This window comes from Pan troglodytes, chromosome 1 (assembly GCF_028858775.2).
Source record: "Pan troglodytes isolate AG18354 chromosome 1, NHGRI_mPanTro3-v2.0_pri, whole genome shotgun sequence".
Taxonomy (NCBI): Eukaryota; Metazoa; Chordata; class Mammalia; order Primates; family Hominidae; genus Pan; species Pan troglodytes.
Window position 1 is genome coordinate 121870613 of NC_072398.2, and position 18414 is coordinate 121889026.

Here is an 18414-nt window from a genome sequence, read left to right on the forward strand (position 1 = left end):
CCCGCCTCGCCATTTTCTTCTCTTCCTGGGCGCCACGTGGGCAGCCACCACACCGCGGTAGGGCTGGCCTGAGCCGACCCTGGGTCTTGGGCCAGTTCCGTGCGTCAGCTTCCTCATCAGTAAGATGGGGTAATGACAGTACCTCACTCAAAGGGGTTACTGTGAAGATTAAACGTAAAGTCCCTTTACACAGTGCCTGGCACGAAGTGAGGGCCCAGTGAAAGGTAGCTGTTATTATTGTCCCAGGATTCATTTTAAGCAGAAGTCCTGCCCCTGCAATCTCACTTGGTCGTCTGTTTTCTTCCGGCCGGCGTAGGTAGGAGGCTGTGCCCTGCAATTCCGGCTCCCCTTCCCACATTTCTGTATTTGGTGGTTAAGAGCTTTAACTCTAGCCAGAATGTCTGGGTTCAAATCCAGATTTCACCTACTTCCTGACTGATACTGGGCAAGTTACCTAACTTCTCTGTGCTTCTATTTCGTCTGTAAAATGAGTGTAAGAGTACCTGCTTTATATGGTGGTTAAGATAAATGAGTTAATATAAGTTAACTGCTTAGAACTGTGCCGACCTGTAGTTAGTACTCAATATTCATGTATTACCATTGCTTTAGCCTTGGCCTTGGTTCTCTATTGACACTCGCAGGTTGATTCACTTGCAGCCGTTCTGGGGTCTATCCAACAAGCATCCCCACTGCCAAGGGGTAGATAATCCGACCTAAAGGGAACTTGTGGAGGGAAGTCCCTAAGACTTCACTGAATATAATTAAATGCATTAGCAGGAATTAATCTCTTCCCTATTTTCCCTCTTGTGGGAGGCCTTTGCCCCCCACACCCAGTTGTTCTAATGCTGTTTGTCTGGCTCCTCCCAGTTCTTACCACTCCCACAGCAGAGATCCTTCCCAAACTCTGCCTCCCTCTTCTCTCCCCACGCTGGATTCTGGACCCTGAACCCTTTTCTCCACCTGCATCTGGTGCCACTTCCATTGATCCCTGGCTACTGTTCCCTGAACAAACTTAAAAAAAACTTGGCCTCTTCACCTCACACAGAATCCATAACACTAAAAAGAGAACAGAGATAACCAGGTTTACCTAATCAAAATAGCAAAGACTAAAAAACAAAAAACCAAAAAATAAACACTAATGCAGGTTGGCAAGGGTATAGTTAGTGAGATGGGAGACACACACACACGTACATGTGCACAAACACATTACTGGTGGCCTTGAACACTGATATAATATTTCTGAAAGCCATCTGGTAATATAGAATCAAAATTTTCAAAAAGGTTCTTATTATTTGACCCAGTAATCAACTTTCTGGAAGTTGTTTTTCTAAAAAGAGCTGCCAGAAAAATATGTATGCAAAAAGTTGTTCAGCACCACAATGTGTATTGCATAGAAAAGTTAGATACTTTAAAGGTCGAACAATAGGGGAATGTTTATGTAATATTCATACCATGAAATACAGCCATTAAAAATTGTTCTTGGAGAAATGTTTAATGATGTGGAAATGTTTACAATATAAAGTTAGGTAAAAGAATGGATGCAAAACACTATACACAGTATGGTCCTACTTATGTGATATACATGGGTAGAAAAGAAACACACCAACAAGTTTACCAATGATTATCTGTAGTGATGGAATTATGGGTTATATTTATTTTCTTTATATTTATTTGCATTTTAGAAATTATAATACATACCCATAACTTTTATAATCAAGGGGATAGAAATCAACAAAAATCTGTAAAAATCTGTAATTGCCTCCACAGTCCCCCCAACCCAGCCTTCCCGGGGTCTTAACCCCAGACTTAAACTATTCTGTTTACATTTATGGCCCACTGAATTGGTCTTGGGGCGCTTAGGGATTTTGAGGCTGATGGACTCTCAAGAATGAATAAAATGAATCTCAAAAATCAAGCACCATGTAACTACATAAATGTCATGTATCTTCTGATAAGATGCAAATGTTGACATAGTTTTAAAGATAGTATCTTGCATTGGGCCAGGTCTCTTGAGCATCCTGCTTAATGCAGACCTACCTACCTCAGCAGCCAATAGGTGGCAATCCTTGCCCTCCACCCAGCCCAGGCAAACCAGTTCATTAGTCCCTTTATGCTAGTCCCCTAGTCCCATCTGCAACCCCCCCTTCACTCTACAACCCTCCCCTATTTCCAGGTCATCTGGTGTATTGTTGCTGCTAGGAAGTCGGCCCTGATTATAGTTAGGCATCAATTCCTCCACCCACTCCATATCAGCAAGAATCTCAGTGAGGTTTCATTGTCTACGCAGAACAGAGCTTGGGAAATAAAGGAGTGAGTCATCCTATGGCCTGGGCTTTTTTCACACTGAGGCCTTAACATTCACTGCCTTTGAGCCTCTGAGATCTTCCCTAGCTCCAAACACAGCTTCCTCCCCTCCTAGCCTGTTCCCCACATGGCTCCTTAACTGGCCCTCCCGGAATCCCAGCTCCCTAAAGATGGTGCACTCCTGTTTCTCTGAAGAAGTGCTTTTCTTTGCTTCTGGACTTCAGCTCACTTGTGATGTCCGCCTCCCTAGCTAGGCCAGAACAATCTTCACAGATACTAAACTTGGGAGAGAATATCTGCAGCTCCAAAAAGGTCCTTGGCCAAGGCAATTTCCAAACCATACCTTATGCCTAGGCCCCTCTAGAAACAAGCTGTTCAGCTCTGGTTTCTCAGCTTCTCCCAGCAGCCAGCTCCCTCTCCCCCTCACCTCAGTCACCCAGCATTGTGTTTATAGCACCATACAGCTGTTTCCATCTATACTTGTTTATAAGACCCCAGTGGATTTTAGTCAAACCCCTTGCCATTGAAGGCGCTTCACTGGCTGGCTCCAATTTCCCTTTCTTGTCTTCATCTTCACCTCCCAACCCTCCACTCCATGCACCTTTCACTCCAGTCCAGTCACATCAAAGTCCCAGTCTTCTCTGAGCACACCTTGTACTTTGTGCCTCTACCTCTTTTTTCATGCTCTTTCCTTTCCCCAAAATGCGTATCTCCCACTTCCACTGTTATTCTACTTCTCTGTGGAAAGTCTATTCATTTCACAATCACCCTTTTCTTTCTTCTGCTGTAGAACTTTGTCAGTCTGACAGTCAGATGTGTGTTTGATTGCCTTTCCTACCAGGGGTGAATGCTAGGTCTTAAACAGCTCTGAATTTCCCAGCACTACTGCAGTATCCCTTTAACTCATTTGTTTTTCTGTGAATTTCCCCCACCTCTGCCTATGGACTGGAAGGTCCTGAAGGTAGTTCCTCATCCTTCATGTCCTCCCACTCCCTCTGGGACAAGTCTTTACCCACAATTCACTTAAGACAAGGCTTACCACGGATGTCAGACAGATCCCTTAACTCAGGAAACATGCCCAAATCACTAAGAAACAGTGATTTACTTTTCATTCAAAATGATAATGGTTATAAAGGGCTGTGAATCAAAACACCTGAGCTCTGGCTTGGCTTCTGATACCAACTTGCTTATTAATGTGAGGATCACTTTTCTGTACTTCAGTTCACTCACCTCCAAAATGGAACTAGCACTACATACCTTATTTACTTCATCAGGAAACTGTTCGTAAATGTGATCATAAAGTGGGACAGCCACAGGAAAGGCACAGGAACTGACGATAGAGGCAGAGGCAGGAGGTCACAGACATCAGGATGATGTATGCACAGTAATGGATCTGTACTCTCAGGCCAGGCGAGGGCTAGCAGTTCCCTCTCTCAGCTTAGCAGTGAGAATGGGGAACTTCCATCCAGTAAGTTAGGGAACAAAGCAGAAGCAGCACAGAAGTTTGCAGAGGTAGTAGCAGAAAAAGGAACAAGCCCACTTTCCCTGTGTGTGAAACAACTTAGTGGTTCCTTTAACAAGGGCTGCTGTTATAGAGTTCATGCATTTGTCCATGCTTTCTCTCTCTGGCTACTTATGTGGAAGTAATAGAAAGAAGGATCACCGGTTTGTCTGTTTACTAGGCCATATAACTTTGTTTTTTTGTTTTTGAAACAGAGTCTCACTCTGTCACCCAGGTTGGAGTGCAGTGGCGCAATCTCGGCTCACTGCAACCTCCACCTCCCGGGTTCAAGCGATTCTCATGCCTCTATCTCCCAAGTAGCTGGGTGCATGCCACCATGCTGGGCTTTTTCTTTTCTTTTCTTTTCTTTTCTTTTTTTTTTTTTTCCGAGACGGAATCTTGCTCTGTTGCCCAGGCTGGAGTGCAGTGCCTCCCGGGTTCAAGTGATTCTCCTGCCTCAGCCTCCCAAGTAGCTGGGATTACAGGTGCCTGCCACCATGCCTGGCTAATTTTTGTATTTTTTTTAAGTAGAGACAGGGTTTCACCATGTTGACCAGGCTGTCTCGAACTCCTGACCTCAGATGATCTGCCCATTTTGGCCTCCCAAAGTGTTGGAATTACAGGCGTGAGCCACCATGCCCGGCCTAATTTTTGTATTTTTAGTGGATATGGGATTTCACCATGTTGGCCAGGAACTCCTGACCTCAGGTCATCCCCCCACCTCAGCCTCCCAAAGTGCTGGGATTACAGGCATGCGCCACTGTGCCCAGCTGACTTTAAATGAGTTACTTAACTCTCAAGTCTCAGTTAATCTAGTCTGTAAATTGGGGACAATAGCAGTTATTGTGATAATTAACTGGTATGAGCCACTTACATTGTTCAGTAGTTATTAATTATAATAACTATAACATAATAATTATTAATAGTTCCGGGCAGCCCCTTGAACAGTGTAGCCTTCAGCATGGCTCTGGCCTCAGTGTGAGTTACCAGTATTGTGAGTACGCTAGAGCAGGGCTAGCAGTGGGGTATAATTACTGAAACCTTATAACCAAGATTCCAAGATAGTCACAATTTCAAAGAGACTCTCCTGTTTTTCCTTAAGTCAATAAGGACTTGCCAATTTGATTGGGAAAACATGGCTACCATGGAAAGCACCTCAGCAGCTGCATATTTCTCCATCAGCCCCTACAGTCACTGAAAGGTGGTGCGAAGGAGGAAGATAATTAGCTATGGCTCAGGGTACCTGATAGGCGGGGAGACCTAGATTCTACTCCTGACCTTCCCAGTCCCAACTGGCCACTGCTGCACAAGTCCAGCTCTAAAATGAAAGAGCAAATTACATCCTTCGACCTCAGTAGTTCTCCACCTTGGCTGTACACTAGAATCAGCTGGGGACGTTTTTAAATCCTTGTGCCTGGACTGCACTCCAGACCAATTAAATCAGTATTTTTTAAAAAGCTCTCCAGGTAAATGCCACTGTACACTAAAAGTTGAGAACTGTTTCAGGCCAGGGTTTTTCAAACTTCACAGATGTGATAACTACCTGTATTAGCTTAAAATATTTTCTCTGGCTCTGGAGTTTGATTCTAACATACCATTTAAAAACATACACTATTTTAACATCTCGGAAAGCAGGGTAATCTTCTAGTCAGTGGCACCTAAGACTTGAGGAAACACAGAAACCAGCAACCCAGGTGATTCTTAGGATTAGGTAAGTTTAGCGGAAAACAGGTCCCTAGGGCAGTACTTCCCAATCTTTAATGTCTTTAGAGTCACCTGAGATCTTGTTAAACTGCGGATTCTGAATCAGAAGTTCTGGATTAAAGCCTGAGATTCTGCATGTCTAATGAGCTTCCGGGTGATCTGATGTTGCTGGCTCTTGATCCACATTTTGGGCAACAAAATTCCAAAACATCTCCAACTGAGGAGGCTCCACCAGCAACACTCATTTAAGTAAACTGAAATAATTGGCATAGAGGAGTACAACCTGTGGAGTCCTAAATGTCTGTGAGGCAGTTGCTAGACTGCACCCTCATTTTTCCCCCAGGAAAGGGCAGCTGGGATGAGAGCCAGAAGGAGAGAGAGCTGCCCCAACCTTTGAGAAGCCAGAGTCTGGAGTCCAATTTCCCAAAGAAGCAGAGTTTTTTGTGTGAGGCAGCACAAACCCCACACTGAATACCAGCAAAGTTCATTTATGAAGTGAAGTTGGGACTCAGCTGGCTTTAGTGGGCCAAAGGGAAGCAACCCCATTCTCTTCACCATACACCCTTTTCCTGCATTTATTCATTCACCAAACCTTTTGATCCACAGATAAACTACAAGTTCTGAGAGGTTCAAAGATGAGTCAGATTTGGTCCGTTGAGCTCCAGGGGGAGAAATGCAGTGAGGGAAAAATTTGTAAAACGACGTACAATATGAAGTGATAAGTGCTAATAACAGAAGTACAAAGAGAGGGGCCAATGCAAAGGAACAATGCTAGTAGCTTCCTGGAGCAGCAGCCACTGCGGGAGCTGAAACATTCCTAATCTTCCCAAGGAAGGGCACCACCCAAAACAAATTTCCTGGCCAGGACCAGCCTATGGTAAACGAGTATGCTTTGATACCCTGAAGCCCTTGAGATCAAGACCTTATAATCTGGAGGCTCAACATAAGGAATGCTTTCTACATATGTGCCCGTAATCTCTAGCTCTATGATGCAAATAAATCTAAGGAAGCAAGAGACTTTCAGGGGATGAACCCCTTAAAGGATGGAAGTAGTTGTGCATCCTATCCTTCCGTCAGAACCCAGCAGATCATTTCCCTAGTTATAGAAACATTTGAGTCTTTACCCCTTGCCATATTGACAAAGCTCTTAATTGGCTTGACCTATCACATTGCTAGATATAAAGGCTACAATCCCTAGACTAAGAAGTAGGTCTCCAGTTGAAGTAGGGAGTCTCAGTCAATGTAGGCAGAGTACAAGACCCTACAGCCTGCTCTCTCACCTGGCATCGTACAGACCAGCTTTTAGGGGAGCCAAGTTGGGATACTCAATCCCAACTTTTTTCCTTCTCTTCCATCTCACATACAGGAAACCTTACGAGAGAGGATTAGGGGCCTGAAAAAGCTGACAAGACGGCAAATATGGGAAGTGGAGCCAGTGCTGAGGACAAAGAACTGGCCAAGAGGTCCAAGGAGCTAGAAAAGAAGCTGCAGGAGGATGCTGATAAGGAAGCCAAGACTGTCAAGCTGCTACTGCTGGGTGAGTGAGATGGGAAGATGAGCCAGAGAAGGCAGGGGTCCTTCCTACTTTCCTGAAGGGTTGGTGGGTTCTACCTCACCCTATGGGAAGGAAGGGTGGCAGGTCATTTTTCCTCTCCTCTACACAGTCTGGCTAGGGGATCAGGAGATCTAGAGCTGAGTTAATATGGGGCCTAAACAGCCACCCCAAGGGGATCCAGAATGCCAAGGCTATTCCAGAGTTTTTCTACTCTTGAGCGAGGAATAGTGCAAGGGCCACCATGAACCCACCCATTTCCAAATCTAACCAAACCTAACACATCCTTTTGGCTTCAAGGACCCTGGACTTGCAGACTGTACCCAATCTGCAGAGAACTCTAAGCCAAGAAATCAGAAGAGAACAGGACCTTCCCTCACCAACAGACTCACAAGTCCCACCATACAGTCAGTGCCAACAGTACCAGAGATAGTCCCACTGGTTTTTGCCAAGTATAGTGGTTCCTTCTTGCTTTCAGTAAAAATTTTGGAAGTAGGGGCCCCTGAGGAAGGAGGAATGGTGTCTTTATATACAGCAGTCCCTTCCTGGCTCTCTATTCAATAGCTGCCTGCAAAGCTCCTGCCAGATGGAAGGTTCATCAACTTGATGAGCTCCTAAGCAGATCACTGGTCTGTGCTGAGAAAATAAAAGCACCTCAATTTGTCAGGGAAATTGATCACGGCTGTAAATAAAACCAAGACAAGAACATTTGAGACACGTGGCTTAGGAAAACAAACCACTGGTACCACAGAAGTAGGGTAGCTGGAGCAGGTAGGGTCTACGTAGCAGAAGATTAGATGCCTGAGCTGGGTTTCCAAGCCCCCATAAGGGATCTGGGAGCTGACGCACTAGGCTAAGGCGCCTTCTTTTCCCCCAGCTGATCTGTGACACAGTCGTAAGGACACACTAAAGGAGCATATCTTTGTAAGCTGGACCAGACTCTAAGGAGCCCAGGAGGTTACGCAGGGGGAAACAGAGATGGTGGGGCCACTGAGAGATCTTTTAAGCCTAAGCAGATTTCTTCTAGATTCAGGATAAGCTGCTTAGAGGGAACAAGCACAAGCGAAATAGGAGGAGTTCTAGGCATTAGGGTAGTATAAACTCAGTACTAGAAGGTATGAGTTTTTGATGGGGAGAGCAGAGTGTGAATGAGGACATTAGGACACGTTAGTCAATAAAGGGAACCCACTTAGCCCCATCCAAGACCAGGTTGAGCAACATGGTGAAAACCTGCCTCTACGGGGTGGGGGGAAATGGCCGGATGCAGTGGCGCACGCCTGTAATCCCAGCGCTTTGGGAGGCCAAGACGGGTGGATCTACCTGAGGTCAGGAGTTTGAGACCAGCCTGGCCAACATAGTGAAACCCCATTTCTACTAAAAATACAAAAATTAGTCAGGCATGGTGGCATGCGCCTGTAGAGTCCCAGCTACTCAGGAGGCTGAGGCAGAAGAATTGCTTAAAACCCAGGAGGCAGAGGTTGCAGTGAGCCAAGATAGCACCACTGCACTCCAGCCTGGGAGACAGAGCAAGACTGTCTCAAAAAAAAAAAAAAAAAAAAAAAAAAATGTAGTCGGGCATGATGTCGCACACCTGGAATCCCAACTACTCAGGATACTGAGGTGGGAGGATCACTTGAGCCTGGGAAGTCAAGGCTGCAGTAAGCCGAGATCGTGCCATTACACTCCAGTCTGGGCTACAAACCTGAGACCCTGTCTCAAAAAAAAAAAAAAAAAAGGGAACCAGCAAGGTGATGAAAATATAGTTATTTTGGTGAAATGATCCAGCTCTCTCCAATCCTACCCCAAGATCACTCTCCTGAGTCAAAAATAGGCAGAGAGGAGAAATGTTAAAGGACTCCCCCTGAATCTGTTAGTGGTTTTCAACAGGAAGATTTTGACTGCCGGTGGTCATTTGGAAATGTCTGGAGACACTTTTGGTTGTCATAACTAGGGAAGTGGGATGCTATTGGCCTCTAGTGGGTAGAGGCCAGGAATGCTGCTGAACATCCTACCATGCATGAGACAGCCCAAACTAAATAGTACTGAAGTTAAGAAACTGCTCTAAATCCAGGTTGAATGGCCTGAGCTCAAGCCTGCCAGAAATTGAGGGCAGCAGTCATCCCTATGTGTTCTCCCCTAACAAGACCCCCAAGCAAGCAGTGGCTCTGACTTCTCCCAGGCCATCTCCTGGAAGGCTGAGGAGAACTGGTGGAAATCGAAAGCATAAGCATTTTTCCTTCCAGGTGCTGGGGAGTCAGGAAAGAGCACCATCGTCAAACAGATGAAGTGAGTAGAAACAAAGCCCCAAAAGACAAGATAGGGTGAAGAAGTCAGTACAGCCAGTGGAGGTATTCAAAGTGAAAGGCTCTTTAGCCTCAAGGAGCCCAGGTATAAAGGATCTGATTCCAATGCCCCTCATCTGTACCCCTTGTCCCTCACCCTCCACTTTGAGAAAGCAGTAGCAACAGAGAGATAGGATTCTTATGATCCTTTAAATACCCCCAAATTCCTAATCCCTTAGGTCTGGTTACTTAGGTCCAGCTAAAGACAGAGTGTCTGCCCCTTGCAGGATCATTCACCAGGATGGCTATTCACCAGAAGAATGCCTGGAGTTCAAGGCTATCATCTATGGAAATGTGCTGCAGTCCATCCTGGCTATCATCCGGGCCATGACCACACTGGGCATCGATTATGCTGAACCAAGCTGTGCGGTATGTGATTACTATTATGTGGTTAAGGGTGGAAGCAGAAAGGCTAGCAAGAAGAAACATACCAGAGGCCAACAAACTATATGGAAAGATGGGTAAGAAAAGTAGTAACTAAAATCCCACCTGCTGGGTGGGATCTCACTGCTAGGTGTACTGTGTATACCATCTCAAGGCCCTTTACCCATCTACGCAGTAAGACCTTAAGGTAGACGGTACCTTTCTAATTAGCCTCATTTTACACATGGAAAAACTGAAGTTCAGAGAAGTTAATTAACTGCCCAAGGTCATGTAGATAAATAGCAGAGACTGCATTTGCATTGGGCCGCTTGACTACAAAGCTGAATATTTTTCATAATACACCACAATTATGCAGTCCTGGAGAAGTAAGCAACATCCACCCTTATTTTTACTGGGACAGGGTCTTCCTCTCTTACCCAGGCTGGAATGCAGTGGTGTGATCATGGCTCACTGCAATCTCACCCTCCCAGGCTTAAGTGATTCTCCCACCTCAGCCCCAGTAGGTGGGACCACAGGTGTGCACCACCACACCCAGCTATTTTTTAAAATTTTTTTGTAGAGAAGGGGTCTTGCCATCTTGTCTAGGCTGGTGTCAAACTCCTGGCCTTAAGCAATCCTCCTGCCTCAGACTCCGAAAGTGTTGAGATTACAGGTGTGAGCCACCATGCCTGTCCTCAAGCCCTACTTTATAACAAATATTTACAAAATAAAGCTGCTCACAGCTTCCTCTGCTTTATTTTACCATTTAAATTGCTACCCTTGGGTTCCTGGCCATGGAACTTTTGTAAGTGAAATCCCTACTTCTAGTACTGGACTTTTTCTAGCTTTCAATCGCTGAAGAACAAAGGTGATGGGTCCCTGTCTTCTATCTTGTCTATTTCATGGTCAATCTGGCCTTTACATTTTCAGTCTCTCTGCAGCAGAGGACCCACGTTTTGTGGCGGTAAACTTTCAGACTAAGGATGGAAGCCAGGAACTCCAGAGAGGAAATACCTGGGACCCCTGCCCCGCTTTAGACACACCCCAGGGCTGGGTATAGTGCCATCCTCTGCATCTGGGGAGCATACTCAAAAATTCAACAGTATGTTTTCTTACATAGAATCTTCACTGGATACTGCTTCCATCTTAGGTCTTCGTAGTAATGTAAAATGATTTCCATTCAGCAGTATTCCCAGAAGCCTCCTGGAAAGCTATTACTCCTGTGAAGTTCTTAACCAGGTTTCTGCATTACAGGATGACGGGCGACAGCTCAACAACCTGGCTGACTCCATTGAGGAGGGAACCATGCCTCCTGAGCTCGTGGAGGTCATTAGGAGGTTGTGGAAGGATGGTGGGGTGCAAGCCTGCTTCGAGAGAGCTGCAGAATACCAGCTTAATGACTCCGCATCTTAGTAAGACTGACTGGTGAGAGGGTGGGTTGATGCTTAAGCAATCTTCTAGCCAGTCTTCTCTCTGGTTGGGAGAAATCTCACCCAACCCAAAATTTCAGGCATTGAAAGCTGGAGACCCAGACTGAATTCAGCCTGTGGATCTGTTTAGTTAGGCTTCAGCAATGTTTTGAATTTAATGCTATGGGGAGATCTGCCAGTTGTCATGATTTTATATTGCTTTACACTGGCTCACTACAGCCTACAAGGCTGAAGATGCAAAATTCAAAAGACGTGTTCTGCCTAGTAGCCCTCAGCCCTGTTCTCTTAATTTGAGGTGTACACTAAGCCTCTCCTTCCAGAACCCTAAGATAGCCCTGCAGTTCTGTCATACACTCTCGCAGGAGTAATGTGATTCATGATGGCTCTTTCAGGGCAGAATTTTCTATCTGGTAATCTAGGATCTACTTAGGCCACTAAGCAGAAATGAGTCTCCTACACCTAGAGCATCTTATGTCACGATGCCAAGGCAGGGGACACAAACTACAAGGGCAAACCAAGGGAAGGTGGTCAGGAATTAGTACCATCATTGCAAAGCTGCTTCCAAAAAGCTAAGGGACATAATTTATCAATCCTACCTCAGACAGTATGGGATCATAGACAAGTATGGGCTTCAAAGTCAAACCTGAGTTTATTTAACCTAACCATCTGTCTCCTAATCTTGTAATAATGCTATCACTTACTGTTCCCGGAGCACTCAAAGCCTAGTCACTGCTAGGTGTACTGTGTATACCATCTCAAGGCCCTTTACCCATCTACGCAGTAAGACCTTAAGGTAGATGGTACCTTTCTAATTAGCCTCATTTTACACATGGAAAAACTGAAGTTCAGAGAAGTTAATTAACTGCCCAAGGTCATGTAGATAAATAGCAGAGACTGCATTTGCATTGGGCTGCTTGACTACAGAGCTGAATATTTTTCATAATACACCACAATTTCTCTTGACCCTAGCCAAGTATTTAACTCTTCTGAATTTCTCCATCTGTAAAATGGGGATATGAAACTTGATGGCTTAAGAGTTTAAACGAGAATCTGAACATTAAAATGCCTGGCATACAATAGGCACTTGTGTTACTTGTACTTCCCTCCTCCTCTCAGTCATCTCAGTTCACATCTGCCTTCCTCTTGCCTTTTTTTTTTTTTTTTTTTTGGAGACGGAGTCTCGCTTTGTCACCCAGGCTGGAGTGCAGTGGCGCGATCTCGGCTCACTGCCAGCTTTGCCTCCCGGGTTCACGCCATTCTCCTGCCTCAGCCTCCCAAGTAGCTGGGGATACTGGCGCCCGCCACCATGCCCAGTTAATTTTTTGTATTTTTAGTAGAGACAGGGTTTCACCGTGTTAGCCAGGATGGTTTCAATCTCCTGACCTTGTGATCCACCCGCCTCGGCCTCCCAAAGTGCTGGGATTATAGGCGTGAGCCACCGTGCCCGGCCACCTTTTTTTTTTTTTTAAAAAAAGTAACTTTTTCTTTTTTAAGGTAACTTTCAAACATACAAAAGTAGAAATAACATAATCAATTACCTTCAACAGTTATCAACTCATGGCCAATCTTATTTCTTTTTACCTCCATTCCCTACTGGATTATTTTGAAGCAAATTCCAGGTATCATTTCATCCTAAAAATGTCATTATGGATCTCTAAAATATTGACCCTTTTTATAAAAAGAATATAATCACACCCAAATAGTTAACAATTCCTTAATAGCATCAAATATCACCAAGTCGGTGTTCAAATTTCCCCAGTTATCTCAAATGTTTCCTCCCCAGTTTGATTCAGGATATAAACAAAGTCCATGTGTTGCATTGGTTCATGTCTTTAAAGTCTCTTTCAATTTACTGCCTCTTGATGGAACTTTTAGCACCCACTGAAACCACTAAATCTCATTCAAAAATCTACAAAAGCTTGCAGTCAGGGCAAACCCAAGGAAAACTTACCTAACTTGATTTAAATGCGCTGGAACTCCAGCCTCAAATGGGCTTGTCCCTCAGTCCATCCCCCATTTCCTCTAGTTAATGACATATGAAGGTTTGAAGGAAAGAATCCTAAATTTAACAATATGGCTTCTAGTCCTGATTTCTATCACCAAATTAGCTGTGTGACTTTGGGTAAGATACCTTTTACGTCTCTTAGCCTCGTCTGTGGAAAATTTGTCATTGATGCTAATCACTTTTCTCTAGCTACCTGAATCAATTAGAACGAATTACAGACCCTGAGTACCTCCCTAGTGAGCAAGATGTGCTCCGATCCAGAGTCAAAACCACGGGCATCATTGAAACCAAGTTTTCCGTCAAAGACTTGAATTTCAGGTAAGTGCATGGTTCCCTAGGGCATCTCGGATACACGTGTGGAATCCTGAAAAGGGGCACAGGCAGGCTTCTTGGCCTTTGGTGAAGCCTAATCTAAATTACTGTTCTGCTTCTCCCCCTTCACGGGGTGACCATCAAAGGCATATAGGTCGTATGTTGGGCATACCTATGAAAATAGCTGCTTCTTCCCTCAGGATGTTTGATGTGGGAGGGCAGAGATCCGAGAGAAAGAAGTGGATCCACTGCTTCGAGGGAGTCACCTGCATCATTTTCTGTGCAGCCCTCAGTGCCTATGATATGGTGCTGGTGGAAGATGATGAAGTGGTGAGTGGCCTTTGCATCAAGCAGCTTTGGTAGAACAAGTTCTCCCCATGACCCTTTCTCTAAGCCTTGTGTCACTCTACTGCCCCAACTTAGGTAATTTCAGTCTAGCAGCCCTCCAGCAGACCAATCAATGTCTCATGCAAATAATTCTAAAAAACAACTTCTTCTGCAGGTTCTAGATTAGCATTTTAGAGCTCCAAATTTACTGAGAGTGAGCTTGGTCTCAAATTAGACATCTAAGTATCACTTGGACATCACAAAGCTCATAAGAGGAATTGAGTGCAAAGAGATAAGGGACCATCAACTAGGCAAAGCAAAGGAGTTACTTAGTACTCTCCCAAATTGCCTAAGGAAGGAGATGAAAATGACAGAACAGAGAAAATAACATATGATATGAATCTTCATTGCAACATAATAGAAGGGTTGAGCTAGTAACCCCACTTAGGAGGCTAAAAATGTACTGTCCGTAGGAGTTTAAGGAGAGACTGGCAGACCAGCTTTCTCTCATGCCAATTAAATTGGCAGCTGGAAGACTACCCAAGAGTGGTTCTCTTTAGCCTGTAGAATTCTGTAGGACAGGAGTTCTACAGGACAAGTATTAGAGCCCAGCCAGTTTCTGAATTTGGGAAAGGTTAGAGGTGAGAAAAACGTTAATTTCACCCAAGCATCTGCTTTCTGAATTTGGGAAAAGTTAGAGGCGTGAAAAACGTTAATTTCACCTAAGCATCTGCTCACAAATGGAGGTCCACACCTTGCTGATGACCTCTGAATTTGGGAAAGGTTAGAGGCGTGAAAAATGTTAATTTCACCCAAGCATCTGCTTACAAATGGAGGTCCACAGCTTGCTGATGAAAGGGATACTCCTATCCCTTGCCACAGCTTGTTCTCTTCCCTTCCCTTTGGTAGTTTTAACTTCACATTAGAGCACTCTGAATATCGTCTAATCAAAATGTCTTACAGAGCTATTCACTTCCCATCTTTAAGCCTAAAGATTACAGTCTATGAGACTTTCCATCTTTAACCCTAAAGTCTATGAGTCTATGAGGTTTATTAAAGTCTATGAGACATTAATAAAACAAGTCTATGAGACCTTAAGGGGTTGTACAGGAGTATTATGGGGAAAAAGCCACAAATGGGATTGTTCTTGCTTTATTAGATAAGTAGACTGAACGCAAGTCAGCTGATAGTATACTTCAAAACCCTAAAGACCTGCTCCCTAAAAGCAAGCTGGGCTGGGGCAATGGGCAGCCTCTGCAGATATGCAGCACGACTTCTCGCTAAGTAGCAATCAGAGAAGGAAATGAGAGAGCAGAAATGCTTGTGGTATGGCACTGGGAAATTCTCTAACTCTCACCATGTGGCAGCAGGACCAAAGTAGCCCAAACTGAGATCTGGGACCCCATGAAAGAAGCCTATCAAAATCATCCTGGAGATGCATATGGGCACATGCTAACTTGGGCCTGTTTCAACCCATTATCAGCACTACTTACAAAATGTCAAGTTCTCAGTTGCATCCTGGCTGCTAAAGATCTGCATAACATATTATAGACCTATATGCCAGCCACTATCATGGACAATATACATACATAATCTCATTTAGCTTTCATTGTAACCCTATAAGATAGGAAAACAGACTCAGAAAAAGCTCAATAATTTTCCACAAGTCACACAGCTATTAGAAAGATAGGGAACTAGAATGATCCCACATCTCTCTGGCTTTACTCTGGTACATTGAGATAAGCTGTTCTCTGTCTTGCTTTTTACATTTGGAGCACTGGTCTCTCCAAGGGGAACAAGAGCAGGAAGTAGGTAGATATTCTATAAGCCAAATCTGATATTTCCAATGGTGTTTCCTCTTACTAGAATCGTATGCATGAGTCTTTGCATCTGTTCAACAGCATATGTAACCACAAATTCTTTGCGGCTACTTCCATTGTCCTCTTTCTCAACAAGAAGGACCTCTTTGAGGAAAAAATCAAGAAAGTCCATCTCAGCATTTGTTTTCCAGAGTATGATGGTAAGTGTCAGGGGCTGGAAATAATAATAATGCCTTTTAGTAGAGACTGGCAATTGTCTCATTTTTTAGGCCAAGATGACACAAAGGAACTTAAGGGAGAACCTTGGGCACAGTTACAGGGTTTAAATTCAGATACTCTGGAATACAGCAGGCATTAGATGCAGGAGAGCCACTGACTTCATATGATACCTACTGAAAACCAAAGGTGGAAAGACACCTCTCCTCAATTTCTTTTCAACTAAAGTGAGAAACACTGGAGTGCAATAGAGAATCTTCCCTCCAAAAATAGGCCCCCAACTGCTGTTGTCTAATAACATTTCAAGGATCAAGTCAATCACCTAAAGTGAGTCAGCAACTAACAAGGGTTCATTTATTCTACTTTTTCACTATTTTTCTGGAAAACCAGGTAACAACTCCTATGATGATGCGGGGAATTACATAAAGAGCCAGTTCCTTGACCTCAATATGCGAAAAGATGTCAAAGAAATCTACAGTCACATGACCTGTGCTACAGATACACAGAATGTCAAATTTGTGTTTGATGCAGTTACAGATATTATCATCAAAGAAAACCTCAAGGACTGCGGCCTCTTCTAATCCTCACCATTCCTCAGGTATAAGTTCTATAAACAGGCTTGGAATCTGGGTAATTAAAAACAGAAAATTATAGTCAATATACCACGACATGAAGAATGAATCCATTCTTTGGAGACGGAGTATACATGACTGCAACTGTATTTCATACATTCTTTTCAAAGTGGGATAGCTATTGCAGCTTAAAGAGCACAGGCCAGTAGTTAGAAGACCCCCCAGGTTCCAGTACTGGTTTTCCAACTTAATACAAAACAGTGAATACTTTATTTCTGAGTCTTGAGTCTTTCAACTATAAAATGAAGATGACTTCCCTACCTACTTTACAGGGTTATTCTGAGGAGCACGAACATAACTGAAGGGAAGGCACATAAAAACTGCTTGTGCAGGCCGGGCACAGTGGCTCACCCTTGTAATCCCAGCACTTTGGGAGGCCAAGGTGGGCAGATCACGAGATCAGGAATTTGAGACCAGCCTGGCCAACACAGTGAAACCCTGTCTCTACCAAAAATACAAAAATTAGCTGGGCATGGTGGCGGGCGCCTGTAATCCCAGCTGCTCGGGAGGCTGAGGCAAGAGAATTGCTTGAACCCGGGAGGCAGAGGTTGTAGTGAGCCAAGATCACGCCACTGCACTCTAACCTGGGCAACAGAACTGTCTCAAAAAAAAAAAAAAAAAAAAAAAAAAAAAAAAAGCCTGCTTGTGCTTAGGGTCACAGAAATAAATCCTATATAAAAATATAAAAGCTGCCATATATTAAATTCAACACCTGGTTTTTAGAATAAACTATTGCAACAAACTATTCCAAGCAAAATAGCAAGGCTTCCTATAGTCTGTAAAAAACTAGTATTAACCAAACCTAAATAAACCTGCCATTCCCTTTTTACTAACAGACCTCTATGTGCCTTAGCTCAGAGATCTGGATCACTGGATAGGAGATGCGAGTTTGTTAGTTTCTAAGGCACATCCCAAAACGATCATCTTTATTAAGCAAACATTGTCCCTCTGCCCCCAGGCTATCAAACAGACCTTTATCTCTACAAATGTTTCTTAGCTACATAAGATACTTCCTGAATAAACTTAGAGGACATCAAATACTGTCATTTAGAGTATTAATGAATGTATTGCTGCCACCTCTCTATCATAGAATTTGGAACAAGTGAACAATTCTAAACTTTTCAACTGCTACATGTTTCAGAAGAACCAAGACAGGTGAGCTTGTTTTAGGCACTGAAAATCTTTGCAGTTGGGTCCATGTGATGGTGGATGAAAACAACATCTCCCCAAACACGCCAACAAGTTTTCCTTTGAACTCCTTTGAGGGGAAATGAAGTTTGCATTTATCTTGACAGAAGGGGATGAAGTTAAGTATATAGATTTAGCATTTACAACTACCAGTGAGGAAAGCTCTTGGCATCTGAGATTTAGTACATAGAAGAAAATGTCAATTAAAATGGAAATTGCTCCTTGCCAGAAACACCCACTCACACTTAGGCTGCTACTAGCAATATTAATACTAGAGAGGCATATGAGCTTGAAATACACTTAAGAATAAATTTGTAGCTATAAAAGTTAAACTCATTTAATAGTCTTTCTGATTCCCTAAAAAGAAAGCAGCTTGGGAGAATTATCCGAGAAACTACTCTGGCTACTGCTGATGAAAAAACTCAAGCCAAAGAACAAACCTGGCTGGGCACGGTGGCTCACACCTATAATCCTAGCACTTTGGGAGGCCGAGGCAGGTGGATCACCTGAGGTCAGGGGTTTGAGACCAGCCTGGCCAACAGGGCAAAACCCCGTCTCTACTAAAAATACAAAAATTAGCCAGGCGTTGTGGTGCCTGCCTGTAATCCCAGCTATTCAGGAGGCTGAGGCAGGAGAATCACCTGAACCCAGGAGGCGTTTGCAGTGAGCCAAGATCATGCCACTGCACTTCCAGCCTGGGCAACAGAGTGAGATTCCA

General features: G+C 44.0%; 1 protein-coding gene across 3 annotated transcripts; it reads left to right on the forward strand.

The window, feature by feature from the left end:
• The first annotated feature begins 3 nt into the window (after positions 1 to 3).
• On the forward strand, positions 4 to 16720 carry GNAT2 (G protein subunit alpha transducin 2). Of its 3 annotated transcripts, none has more exons than XM_009427379.5 (9): positions 4 to 316; positions 6876 to 7046; positions 9305 to 9347; positions 9631 to 9772; positions 11021 to 11178; positions 13391 to 13519; positions 13714 to 13843; positions 15707 to 15860; positions 16267 to 16720. In XM_009427379.5, the coding sequence occupies exons 2-9, from the start codon at positions 6929 to 6931 to the stop codon at positions 16455 to 16457; spliced, it is 1065 nt and encodes a 354-aa protein (XP_009425654.1). In that variant the 5' UTR covers positions 4 to 316; positions 6876 to 6928; the 3' UTR covers positions 16458 to 16720. The 3 variants fall into 3 exon arrangements, with proteins under 3 accessions (XP_009425654.1, XP_054524585.1, XP_063654769.1); XM_054668610.2 differs by having other exon boundaries at positions 4 to 224; XM_063798699.1 differs by lacking the exon at positions 4 to 316 and having other exon boundaries at positions 6715 to 7046.
• The last annotated feature ends 1694 nt before the right edge of the window (positions 16721 to 18414 follow it).